Source organism: Panthera onca, chromosome D2 (genome assembly GCF_046562875.1).
Source record: "Panthera onca isolate mPanOnc1 chromosome D2, mPanOnc1 haplotype 2, whole genome shotgun sequence".
NCBI lineage: Eukaryota > Metazoa > Chordata > Mammalia > Carnivora > Felidae > Panthera > Panthera onca.
The window spans coordinates 46,105,437-46,119,697 of NC_138349.1; the positions used below are offsets into that span (position 1 = coordinate 46,105,437).

At 38.1% G+C, this 14,261-nt stretch overlaps 1 protein-coding gene and 1 pseudogene across 10 annotated transcripts in view; both read right to left on the reverse strand.

The window, feature by feature from the left end:
- The window catches only part of LOC132685576 (ruvB-like 1), a 45,515-nt pseudogene extending 39,230 nt beyond the window's left edge, over window positions 1-6,285 (reverse strand).
- NRG3 (neuregulin 3) overlaps window positions 1-14,261 on the reverse strand; it is a 1,060,434-nt gene that overhangs the window by 227,802 nt on the left and 818,371 nt on the right. For all 10 annotated transcript variants that reach the window (XM_060642319.3, XM_060642320.3, XM_060642318.3 and 7 more), the window contains exon 3: window positions 10,131-10,204. In XM_060642319.3, the coding sequence (XP_060498302.1) occupies window positions 10,131-10,204 (74 nt within the window). The remainder of the gene's footprint in view (window positions 1-10,130; window positions 10,205-14,261) is intronic.

Sequence of the window (14,261 nt, forward strand, 5' to 3'; positions counted from 1 at the left end):
AATGCAAACTGGTGCAGCCGCTCTGGAAATCAGTGTGGAGGTTCCTCAAAAAATTAAAAATAGATCTACCCTATGACTCAGCAATAGCACTGCTAGGAATTTACCCAAGGGATACAGGAGTACTGATGCATAGGAGCACTTGTACCCCAATGCTTATAGCAGCACTCTCAGCAATAGCCAAATTGTGGAAAGAGCCTAAATGTCCATCAACTGATGAATGGATAAAGAAATTGTGGTTTATATACACAATGGAATACTACTTGGCAATAAGAAAGAATGAAATATGACCTTTTGTAGCAATGTGGATGGAACTGGAGAGTGTTATGTTAAGTGAAATAAGTCATACAGAGAAAGACAGATACCATATGTTTCCACCCTTATGTGGATCCTGAGAAACTTAACAGAAGACCATGGGGGGAGGGGAAGGAAAGGAAAAAAAGGTTAGAGAGGGAGGGAGGCAAACCATAAGAGACTCTTAAAAACTGAGAACAAACTGAGGGTTGATGGGAGGTGGGAGGGAGGGGAAAGTGGGTGATGGGCATTGAGGAAGGCACCTGTTGGGATGAGCACTGGGTGTTGTATGGAAACCAAGTTGACAATAAAGTTCATATTAAATAATAAGTAAATAAATAAATAATGAAAATAAATAAATAAAAAATAAAAATAAAATATGTGGGGCGCCTGGGTGGCTCTGTCGGTTGAGTGTCCGACTTTGGCTCAGGTCATGATCTTGCAGCTCGTGAGTTTGAGCCCCGTGTCGGGCTCTGTGCTGGCAGCTCAGAGCCTGTAGCCTGTTTCAGATTCTGTATCTCCCTCTCTCTCTGCCCCTCCCCTGCTTATGCTCTGTGTCTTTCTGTCTCAAAAATAAATAAATGTTAAAATAAAAAAATTTAAAAAATAAAATATGAGAAACCTCCCAGAAAGCAAAGGGCTATTTTCAGCTGAGATTGTCTGTGTGCAGACAATCCTTTGGAATAAAGTAAATGTCCATGAATCCACATGGATGAATGAATGGATGAATCCAATCAAACAAATAAACAAATAAATGGAGATACACACACACACACACACACACACACACAAAAGAATTAAAAAATTTGTAAGAATTAAAAAAAATGTTTGTTGTTATTTTTATCCTTTAAATGACTACTGAGTTAATAAATATGTATTATAGAAAACTGGGAGAATACAGAAAAATACTGGTAAGAAAAATTATAATCCTACCACATTTTGCAATGCATTGCCGTCTAGATTTTTTTTTGAAGTTCATGTATTAAATGTAAACATATATTTTACAAATATGGGAGACCATAAAGTACTGTTTCACATTTTTTTGGTCTTTGTAATTATTCATAGAACTTGTTCTTCACTCTCTCATGAATATAAATTGCAGATTATGACTATATGCAACCAAACATACATACATGGTCATACTAAATTATATAGACAATCAAATTTTAATAGTTAAATTAATAAAATATTTATCTCATTTCATGTGAAAGAAGCCCAAGTATTAAAACATATGAACTACTTTTTAAAATAACTGATAGATTTGATCACATAAAAGGCAAAACTTCTGTGTGTGTCAAAAAACACAAGTTACAGATCAAAGAGCAATCTAGAAAAATTATAACATGTGATAGTGCACAGTTTGTTATCCTCAAAATACCAAACTTTTTAAAGAAGACAAAAAAGTTATCAGACTTGAAAGTGAGCAAGGAAAATAATTTAAAAATCCACAAAAGTAGAAATGAAACTGATCAACTGATCAATATACAAATGAAAAAGTATTCAATTGTGTTGGTAATCTAAGAAATTCTTTTTAAAACACTAGTGAGCTATAATTTTCCCTATAAAATTATCAACTAAAAAATTCTATTCATTTCTGGTGAGGGGAAAAAGTAAAATCAACTTTCTCATACTGTGTTCATGGAAATATAAATTAATATAACTTTTCAGGAGAAAAAAAGTTTTCAAAGCATATAAAAAGTCCAGAAATGTATTCTTAAAAAATAATCTGTACCACAAGGTAGAGACTTATGCATAATGCTTATCAATGCATGAGTAATTATGTAATCACAAAAAATTGGAAATACACTAAATGACCCAGCATAGAAGATTGGTAAATAATTTATATGATATGTGTATAATGTTAGACTCTTTAAATTAATAGTTTAGAAAAATACAGGATTATATAATGCTGTGGGGAAAAGGTCATAATATATTAAGTGATGACAAAAAGCAGATTACGAAGTATGTATAGAATGATCCCAACTTTGTAAGAAGAATTAATATATTATGCAGCAAAATGTTAGAATTTAATTCCTCATACCTCACATTTGATGTAAGTGTCAATAAAAGGGATAATAGATAATGAAGTGTGAGACTAATCACTAAATGTAGAATTTATAAAGGAAATAATTGAACTATCTAGAGCCATTCCATAACACTTGATCTTTCTCGCTGACTCTGAAAACATTAAAGGAGGAGGGGAAGATGGGTAAGAAAGCCATTTGGTTCTGAGAGTCTGATGACTCTCAAGAGCATGTTCGGACAACAGAAATGTTGGCAGGTCCTGTAGACTAGCTGTGGGCCACACACAAGAAAGACAGGATGCAGACTGTCTTAAGACCAGCCAGGCTGAGCAGGCATAAGGACAGTCCACTATTGTCCTAGGTGGAGTAGACCCTCAGCAAGCTAGGGCTAAGTTAGAGAAAGCAGCAGTTAGCAAGCTGGGAAGAAAGAAGCAGAGCAGAGAAGCTGAGGGAGGCAATGGTATCTGGCCCTAGACATCTTGCTTTCAATATATTGATTGATACTGCATATATATACAGATACACACACACACACACACACACACACACACACACAGACACATATTTCCACATGAAAATTATAAAATAGTTGGATTGCTATGCAGTAAAATGATTATTAGTGGTTATCTCTGAATGATGTGATGCTGGGAATTTTGTTCTTTGTTTATAAATATATTTACCTTCCTAGTGTTCTAGAAATTGGGTGCATTTGCATGTTTAATTGGTAAATGTTAGGTATTTTGTACAAATTAAAAGGGTAGATTTGAAGATAATAGCATTTGAATGAGAAAAAACCATAGATCTGACAGAACTGATAGACTTTATGAAATTGACAGAGGCATGGTTAAAATCTGACAATTCTGCAACTTCTCTTTCAAGTCCAGATAAGTGGTAATAAGAGTTAAAGAAGAGTTGCAGATTTTTGAATGGATCCATTCTGCTAACCATATTTTTATGGCTACTGGAAAGCAAAGTAATTTAAAAGACTTAAATATTCTGAGTGGATTCCAGTCTAGAAGATACCCCCTCTTATCAATATCGATTAATAGACCAGGGACAGGTGGTGACAGTTTATGCTCCGTACCCTCAAGAGACTTCTTTTTCTCCATCTGATTTATACTGGAAATTTCCTTCCCAGGACCATGTTGCACACCTTTGTATAGAATCCTTCTCAATCTAGGGTGAATGATCCTTATACAGTTGGGCCGTGTACAGCCTGTATACACAGCCACAGCACCCCATGTGAAAACTCATTATAATACTCTCTCATAGATAAGCTTTCTGTGAGCAACCCAAATCTCCCCCCTTAACTTTATGTGAACTTATGTTGCCCAACCATTTTTATGATCTTTCCTTAATCTGTCTTGTCTTTTATGTGTGGTTTTTTTTCTTGTTTTTTCTTGCCTCTATGCAATTGGATATACTTGACGTCAGGAAATATGCCTCATGCTTTTTAATTTATGGAAGTACCTGTCTCAGTAACTTGTATATTGTGCAGTTATAAAGGCAATAATAATGGTTTAAGTAAATTAAAAAAAACAATCATAATTATAATAATAGAGAACATTTATTGAGCTCCTACAATGTGCCAAGCACAAAGTTCTCTGAATGAATTGTTTTATTTAATTCTAACAATAACTATATAGGTTAGAGACTATTCATATTTTATAAAGAAGAAAACCAGAACCCATCAAGTTTAGGTAAGATTATCTCAAATGCTTAATACATTTGAATGAATGAGGAAATGAAAAAATTTTTCTCTCTCTTGGGGACATTACATCCTTTGGCACCTACAACTCAATTTAAATAGAGGCAATTTACTAGACTATGAGTTTATTGATAGTAGGGCCCTTAATTATTATTGTATGAAGCCATAGCATGGTGTACTTTATATGTGTCTAATTATGGAATAAATAAAAGAATGAACAAAAAGATATATTAATTCAGCTATGCATCTGACTCCACCTCTGAATGGCTTGCAGAGACAGCCACCTCTGTACTAAGGTTTGCTTTCTTCTTTTAACCAGGATCCTTCTACAGATAAAGAAACAGGCTCAATCACACTATGATTTTCCCAAGGCCACACTGCTAAGAGCAAGTGGTCACAGGATTAGAACCAAAACCCTTTAACTCTTAATTCAGAGCACCTTCCCTTACACTTTTCCACCTAATTGTAGACACATAAAACACTTTCCTATAAGGTAGAAAACATTTAGAAATTGTAGAAACAATTTCATGCAATCATGAAATTGAGAAAAGCAAGAATGCAGAGCATGAGTTTCTTTGGGAAAGTTCCAACTGATATTCTTCAAGGAAACCTCCTGAGTCTGCTTAGTCAACACCTGCCTGGGCTCTGGGGCTCCACAATGATTCTTTGAGGAAGCTCTCAAGTTTCCTTGTCCTTCACTGAGCTCCACACTGCAAACAGCATCACTCTGCCCTGAGCTGAATGGTTTGAGCACTGGGTGAGTGATGACCGAATGGGATTCCCAGCACATGAAGAAAGAGACCTACTGTGTTCAGGCCTGATAAATTTGTTGCCCCTGCAAACCATTAGGAATTGGGCTGTGTTGACTGACTCACTGCCAGTACTCCCTCTGGAGCTAGAACCACAAGCTAGGGCAAATTTATTTTTTGGATTCCCAAAGTGATTATTCCTGGGAAGTCAGGGTCACATTAACACAGGTTGGAGGGATGGGAAGTTTAAACCCACACCATTTTTTTTCTGCTAGCCTTCCTCTGAACCATGGCTTCTGGCACCTTACAGGCCACTTTAAGGGCAGAGCCTAGTTTCTAAGATATGAAGAAATGAAAGTGTGACTGTAAATCAGTACTAATAACCAGATTAGGCCTAAAGTGTAATTGTTTATGCTAAGCCCCACATCAGCAAACCAAAACTTAACTTTAAGTTTCTATGCTATGCTCTCCCACACAAGGAAGGCCAAGGTCAACCAATCCATGCTTGCTTGCTCAACACAAGTTACCTGACCTGGCTCTAAGACTTCTTTGTTCCATATAAAGAAGGTAACCCTGCTCTAACCAATCAGCAAACACCCAGTGCAAATTCCTTATTCCTACTCACTTTGGTTTATAAAAATCTCTCACCTTCTACAGCTCTTTAGAGGTCTTCTCTATCTGCTAGATTGGATGCTGCCCCATTCATGAATTGCTGAATATCTATTAGATGTGTAAATTGTAGAGATTTTTCTTTTAACAGTTTATATGGACTGGATCCTAAGCTCTCCTCCATCTTCCCTTTGTGGAGACTAGATGACTCTGAGAGTTGAAACTACAAAAGTCCCATGCCAAAGTTTGGGCCTGATGATTTGTCACCTGTAGCCAGCCATGGGGACCCTGGGTGGTAGATGCTGATGTAGAGGGGAAGTCACAGTTAGGTTTGGTAATAGCTACTTCCAGCCGCATGGGAGGAGGACCCTCACTGTGGATGGGTGTCTTCTCCACCTCATACCATTCTTTGATTCCATTCTGAATCCATTCTCTGGAGCTGCTCTCAGGCTTCCAATGGCCAGTGATGATATGAGGATCTTCATTATAACTCAGGTCAGCAAGTGCTCCTAAGAGAGGAGACCCAATCTGTCTGAATCTTTGACCAGCTCATGATTCTTCAGGTCCATCTGGCTCTGCCTCAAGGCTGAATATGGTATCTTACCTGGGTGGGTACAGGTCATTAGGAAGAGAAAACCGGAAAGGAGTGTATAGGTTGATCCCGTGTTTGAGGGAAAGGAGACTGGTTCTGAATGAATTAAATCAGAAATTGTCTAGAAGACTGTGGGGCTTCCTGGAAGTTGACTGTTGCTATCCATGGGCAGGGCTGGCTGGCATCAGTGGGAGGCAGGGTATAGATATATGCTAGTCAGGTATGCTACATCAGCTGGTGCTAACTCCTTCATAGACGGTCATCTCCTCTTGACCATACTCTGTTCCTCTTACCATTTACTACTGAACCCATGCTTACTACTCATCTTTGTGATCAGAATGTGGCTTCTGTGCACTGAATCTGTATGAGGGTTTGATTTACCTGATAGTTATATGCATAAGATATTTTTTCAAAAACTGACATGAAGGCACTCTATAAGTTTGATTCATGTGTGTATACAACACTTCTTGAGTGGAGTTAACCACAGGCTCTTTGGGGGGTAAAAAATGAGGTTTTGGAATAGCAGGTCTGAGGATCCAGCCTGGGATCATGGTACAGACACTGGTCATAGTAGCCATTGAGACTTCTCATAGTGACATCCTGGCATTATTTCCCCAAATACACCTATATTGAGGTTTTATTTATTTATTTTTTAAATTAATTGGAAAGATGAACATTTCCAATAAAGTCTGCATTGGCTGGGGAAGAATAAAATGTCAGAGGCTTCTAACCCTCTGTTAACTGGGATTTCGCTACAATTGAGCATGCCTCCAGAGAATGGGGAGGGGGGGATGAAGGACGAAGGGAGAGAAGAAAGGGGAGAAAGGAGGAAAAAAGAGGGAGGGAGTTGGAGGGAAGCCTTTTTCCTGAGAGCAGAGTCACTCTAGGATATCATGTGCAGCAAATTAAACGATCCTTCAGCAAGAATTTTGACAAGAAAATTTCATTAGGGATTTAAATCTCTATGGAAGCTCAAGTTGCTGCATTAAGATATGAAAATTGTGCAAATATTGTTCCTTAGAATAATGTTGGCTGCAGGTCATTGGGTTTCAGTCAATGAAATTTAGAGTGATAAATGTCATAGTGGAAATAACTGGAGGAAGGAGGAGGAGGAAGGGAAGAGCCCTGCAGTCGCGTGCGCAGGCCCCGGAATCATTTGGATCAGAAGGTAGACTCCAGCATTAACTACCTGCATGACCTTGAGCAAGTTTATTAAACATCTCTGAGGCCCAATTTCCTCATCTATAAAATGTGAGCAGTTGCCAGGTAAGGCTCTTTGGCACAGTGACTGGCACATGTGTGCTCTAAACACATATTAGTATGATTATAATGATGAATCAAGGAAGTGGGATAATGTTTATCTGGCACTGACTTCTTGTCAACCTTAGTGATAGGTGCCTGTAGGAATTACTATTGCCATTACTGGGGTGATAAGCCTGAGGCTCAGGGGCCAAGCGAATCTGTCAAGATCACAAAGGAGTAAGTGTTTCCACCAGAATCATGCCCATGCTTATGTATGCATGTGTTTTTCTCCCTTTGGCATATGTTCAGAAAATATCTGTGGAATGAATCAATGACTGTATACATAAATGGAGGCATGCATGGATACATGGTGTTATAATGTTTTTCCCATTTAAACTGTATATCAGGGACTCATCCATTGGGTTTCTCAGCGCTTTATTTTTTAGCTTTTATTTCAAGACTTTCTGGAGTTTTGATTCACATAATGATATGCCATATTATAGGAAACAGGAGAAAAAGGAAAAAAAAAATCATATACTTCTACAATCCAAATACTAAAATCCCTTTCAGCATTTCAGTATATGTTTTTTTTTTTTCTACCGTTGGACCAAGGGATATTCCTACTGTAATTTCATGTAAAAATTATTTTCTATCTTGTTGTTTCACCTAATAGGAATATTTCTTACAGGTATCCTTTTAATGACAATTTATTTATTTTAATTTTTTAAGTTTTATTTACCTTTTTTGAGAGGGAGAGAGAGAGAGAGAGGAAGTGCACGCATGAGCAGCAGAGGGGCAGAGAGATAGGGAGAGAGAGAATCCTAAGCAGGCTCTGCACTGTCAGGCACTAAGGCTCGAACTTAGGAACCATAAGATCATGACTGGAGCTGAAATCAGGAGTTGGCTATTTAACCGACTGAGCCACCCAGACGCCCCCTAATGGTTATTTAATAGAGCATCATGGATATGCCATATGGTATTTTACTTAAACATAAGTTTTGCTGTTGGTTTTCAGAATGTGTCCATTTTTCACTATTAGAAATACTGCCACACTAAATATTTGACGCATATTAAGACTAGGTTTTCAGACTTAGTGACTTTGATTATGAGATCAGTTTTCTTTGAGGAGCACAGTCCTTATGGTGGGCCTCATCCTCAGTTTTGCAGAGATGGACTATGATACCTAAGTGGATGGCAAGGGTCTGATTAGACTGTCTAAAGAGAGTTTATTTTGCCTATTTTGTACCATATGCAAGTCCTACCACCATACCCTGCCCTCTATTCTATAGATAGATATTCCATGGCTATATAAGAAAAGTAAAAAAAAGAAAAAAAAAGGAAAGAAGGAAGGAAGGAAGGAAGGAAGGAAGGAACAGAGGGAGGAAAGGGGGGTAGGAAGGGAAGGAAAAGGGAGAAGCCTCAAAGGAAGAAAGAAAATAATGAAGAAATAGAATAAAGGAAAGGGGAGAACAGAAGGGAAGTAAAGAGAAGAGAAAGAAGGAAGAGGGGAAAACAGAGGGAAACCAGGTACATCAGACAAAATAAAAAAAGATGAAAGAAAGAAATCAGCAAGCCCATTCTTCCATGGGCTTTCTAATATTCCAAATCCATGTTTCCAACCACATCCATACATTTGAGACATCACCTTAACAAGTGGCAAAATCACAAGATGAAATAAATATAATATACTCTAGTAACTGTCTCCTTTCACGGTAATTCCTAGACACCAGAGCCTCACATCTCAGAGAACAGAGATAATCCATGGCTTGCTTGCTTGCTAAATTTTAGGAAACCTTCACTTTTCTTATGGAGAGCTAAATTTGGAAAGAAGCGAGGAGTTAAGATTGCATGGTAGCTTGTCTTGCCAAGATAAAACACAATTAAATTAAGTTAAACAAAACTTTTCCTTGCTAAAAAACTTTGCATTTACCTAAGGAAATGTAGGTGGAAATTTGGGGCAGGGGGAATGAAAATATGCATTTCGAAAAGATGTTGAAAGATGGCTAGACGTGTTCACTATACAGCGGCGTGAACACGCACAGGAAGGCAACCTGTCTGTTGTCGATACACAATATTTTGTTGAAGTTTGTCTTGGGCATGTTTGTTATTCAGAAAACCATAACATTGCGTCTGTGATTTGGAAGTGCCTGTCATTATCTTCATGGAACTAAATTGCTGATTCAGTAAAAATCTCCTTTCCACACTGGCAATTTAACTGTAGTAGTCACTGAAAGAGCAGAAGATTATTTCCGAATAAACGAAAACATTCACATTTGACTAGAATGTTACTTTTTACAGAAACTAATGACTAGCAAATTGTCTTCTTTCCTGAATGAAAAAAAACTGTGAACAGTACAATAATCCATAATATGCAAATAGTGTTGCTCAAAATGGGGTTTTCACAGTTGGGACACATCTTACATAATTTTATATGCATAGTTTCTTTAGTAAGTACAGTAAAGGTTAATAGGTTTAATGTTATCACAAATTCTCAAGCAAAGGGTAAGTACCAATATGATACTGTAGTTTCCATAACATTCTTTTAGGTAATAATGAGCTCAAAAAAAAAAAAAAAAAAGAGCTGTGTTATGTTTCTATTTCCTCGCTTTCGTAATGGGTGTTGGTGGGAGCCTGAAAGCTAAGGGAACAGGGGTTTGCTGGGGTTCCTAGTGTAGGTCAGTGGAGCAGCTGAATCTGGAAACCAGGTCCCGTGTTGGGAGAACACCAGACCTAGGCTTAGACCAAGTTAGTTCTGAACAAGCTTTGAATGTTAATGACTGTCACCAGCTTCCGCTCTGGGCAGCTTTCCAAGACACACGACTGAAATACAGCCTTCAGCTGAGTTAGCAACCGTTGCTCAGAGTAAGGGTTGCCTACATATTGCGTTAGAGAGAGAAGAAAAATGCTTGACCTACTTGGATCCGATAAGATGGAATCAGTTTTCGGCAGAAATTGATCACAACGGACTCCCTGGTAGCCTTCTTTGCACCTGAGAAAAGGGGATAAACGACAAACATACGCATGTTGTTGTGGAAGATTTCAACAAGCAAAATAGCCGTCAATTACACAAATGTGAGAACAGTACATTCATGCTTTTGGATTGTTTGATTCAGTCTTCTAACACTGACACACGGATTTTAGAGTCTATTTACCTGCAAAAACCCCAGCACTGCTTTGCTTTTATAGTTTCGGATAGAATACCTCAGGAGCAAATTGAATAGCATTTTAAGATGGCCTTCAGAGCAAATTCACATTATTATATGAATAATAGTTATCTTCATATTATAATTCTGAATGCAGACATATGCAGGTATTTTCTTTATGCAATACACTAGTCTCTAAAAGGCTGCAAATGCTCTTTTGGAAGCATCATATTTTAAGGGTCATTTTGCTAATAAAAAATCATTTTCTAATATAAATGATCAAATCTTATCAGTAGATTTTGGCTATTTGGCTAAAAATCAGTAGATTTTTGTTCATTTATCTTCCTTGTGTTTTATTAGTTTGTTCATTGGCTAATTTTACTTTTTTTTTAACAGCTATACTTTTTTTTTAATATAGCTATTCTTCAAGTTAGCATCATTAACCACTTAGCCAGAAATAACAGCATTTATTTTAGATCTGGTAAGATCTGAAAGGCATCTACCTCAATGTGCATTTCCTCTAAACTTGTATTTTTCCCTCCTCATTTTTCTCTTTTATATTCACAAACATGTGCAAGGTGCCTGCCCTGTGCCAGGCATTGTACAAGGCAACTTCCCTGAGGCAGGTGCAATTTGGGGGCGAGGGATTTGTCTGAGAGCACCCGCAATGAGGTATGTCACCTCATCTCTGACAGTCCCCTGTGGAGTCTTCACACAGCTCGCTCAGTTGGGGTTGCTTGGCCACCTCAGACAGCAGTGGCTCATCAGCTGGCAGTTCAAGGAAGAAATGCGGCCGATACCCCAAACACCTGCCTCTGTAATCAGGGAGGTGGCATTTCAAGGTCTGCTTGAAGCTTAATCTGTCATGCTTGAGTTAAGCAGGGAAGAATCCATTGTTGCTTGTGGGATGAATCTGTCCTACTTACAGAGGAGGAAATGTGCTGCTGGCATAAAAATCTGATTTCTAAAACAATCCTCGGGTTGTTAGAAATCTATGAAATCGACAAAAGAATTCAAAGAGACCATTCAGTCAGAGACTGGAGCAGTGAATTTTTTCTTTAGAATATGCTTTGTTTTCTGGGTGTAATAAACTATTAGATAAGGTCTATTGCAGCCGCAGCAGCAACTGAAAGGCACCAAGGTAATTTTACTACCTTTCATTGTGAGCCAAATTGGAAGTCAGGTAATCAGGCAGGCTCTCTTCAGCACCTTTTTAAGCCTGGCACTCTGGAGTGTATTTGGCAATTTTCCTCCTAGACTAAGAACAAAGATTCCTGATATAGGGATACCCCAGATACCCAACGGGCTATTGAAAGAATTTGTTTAAGCAGCCACATATTTTCATAACTTTTTAAAATTCATTTATTGCACTTGAAAGAGGGCAGACAAATCACTCATTCTGTAATGGTAAAAAGTCAGAAAATACTTAGGACCGAAGCACATTTGTGATGAAAAAGTAAATTCCTGTTCTCTGAAAGCCGCCCTAATGTTGTTAGTGTGTCTTTATTCAGAATTATTGGAACCATAGTGCTTTAATTTTCATTTCCTCATAAACAGTGAGTTACAGGCTAGGTGTATGCCACAGTGCGTATTCACTTTTTTAGAGGTTTTATTTCCAACATGTGTGGGAGACCTTGAGCACACTTGACTTTTTTTACTCTTTGCATCTTCATTTAATATGAAATGGTATCCTAGGGAGATGGTTGCTTTTCAGGGAAAGTGCTTTTTTGTTTTGTTTTGTTTTGCTTTGCTTTTTAACGGGTTCATTCCTTACAATGCATTATTCCATTTGTGTGCAGAAAGGAAACTATGGAAAGACGTTTGACATTTCTGTAGGCTTAAACTGATTTTCCATGAGTGTGAGCCCATTCTGAAGTGCTCAGGTTTCATGGGGTACCAGGAAAATAGCACTGCAAGGTCCTTCATGCTGCCTTCATACCTGCGTGCTGTAGATAGCCAAAGTGTGATGAGGCTGGAGCAGCCCAAGCCAGGCTATGAAACCCACCAGAGGCTGTAAGACTGCATACACATCCGGTCCTGCTCCTTTGTTAAGGAGGCAGTGTGTCTGCTAATTGGTGCTGGGTTTTAAGAATGACAAATCAAAACTTCCATTTAAATATCACACATAGGTCACCTTGATAAGTTCAGACCCATCCAAGTGTAAAGACCAAATGGGCCAGCAGGTAATGCCAATGAAGTGGATTGAATTTAGGACAATATTAAAGATACAAAGCAAAGAAAAAAAAAGTCAAGATGCACATCTATTACATAGATTGAGTTTGGCGGGATTTCTGACAGTGAAACAAGCAGTTCTTTGAAGAAATATCACTGTGTGTTTATTTTGGCTTTGGTTAGTTTGGGGAGGATTATGAAAGTGTTATTGTTCATTTTTTAAGATGTTTGCTTTTGAAAGGATATAGGTATAAGCAAAACAGAAATTCATATAATAAACAGGTGTTTGTTCATCTAGAGATAGCATGACAGAATTTATAAAATTTTAAAAGTACATGTGTAATCTTGAATGGTAAATGTGTTTAGAAAAGCCCAAAAATTTTCTTAATGAGGTTAATATTCTTTTTTTCCTACTCTGCATTGCTTTCAAAGCTCCATTCAATTCATCCAGTCCCTTTTCTATGAATTTCTTTATCCCTCAGAAACATTGTATCACAGTGACCATAATACAAATCCCAATATTCCCTGGTGGTTTTACAGGTAAGTTTTGATTCTACAACTGAATGGCATACGAGCAGGGGATAGGCTCAGGACAGGAAATACAGCCAAGGTCAACAAATAGTTGCATAAACAGAAGAATTATCAACAGTGAAACAACCACAAGACATGCTCAGTCTGCAAGAGCTAAGAAATTTTACCTTGAAAAAAAAAATTAGTCATAAATTCTGGGTTTATCTACTCTGTGGTGAAGGAGCTGATGCTTCTGAAACCAGTTAAGTTCTTCATCATGCTGTCTGCTTTATTTCCAAATTTAAAAGGAAGTAGGGAAGGGCATAGTTGAGGAGACAATGTCCAAAGTAAGGGAGGGCAGGGGAGAGAATGAAGGGAGACTGTGTTTAGGGGTAACTGTGGATAAAAGAGCAATGAAGGGGGGGAAGAGCTTGGAGAATGAGTCTAGTATCTCTGCTCGTGAGCCTCAGAGACAAATCACAAATCAGGGTCTTGCCTGTCTACAGGGAAAGGGCCTACTGTATAGTTTCAAATGCAGGCATCTGTTTTCTCCATTTAACATTCTTCCAACTTGGTCCTTGCCCCCCATCCCACTTGTTCAGCTGTACTGAAAATAACAAGCTATCCTTTCTATTCATGTTTCCTCTTCTATATTATCCCGGAGAAAGAGCCCAGTTTTAGTGAAAAGTTTCAGAAAGCTATCTTTCGGCAAAAGAGAAGAGAATAATGCCAGCAAAGATGAGAGAATACAACATGCATGACTGTCAGCTGGATTTCAATACTTGCTTTGTCTGGTGCAGTAAAGAAGAAGTGATCAACACATCACACGGCCTAGATGTGAAGGACTCAAAAAAAGAGACTTTTTAAATGGTCAGATCACTTGCTGATGTTCCCACAGAAATCGGTATCCTTTGGCCAGCTAAAAGTGATTACCATAGCCATCAGCCCGCACTGCTAACTTCAGACCATTCCCATCTCCTCTCTTACAATACTCCATGCCAGTTTATTTCTTTGAACCCATTTCTTGAATAACACCTATATTAGAGCTAATCGTAGTAGTGACTCTGAGTGAAAATTAAAGAACTCTCACTTGTGACTGATGGCCTCCCTACATTTCCAGATGATGATTCCATTTTCCTTCTTCCATTTGTTAGAACAACAAAACAAAATAAAACAAAGCAAATAACCTGAAAACTGTCTCTTGAGGGAACTGTACTAGCC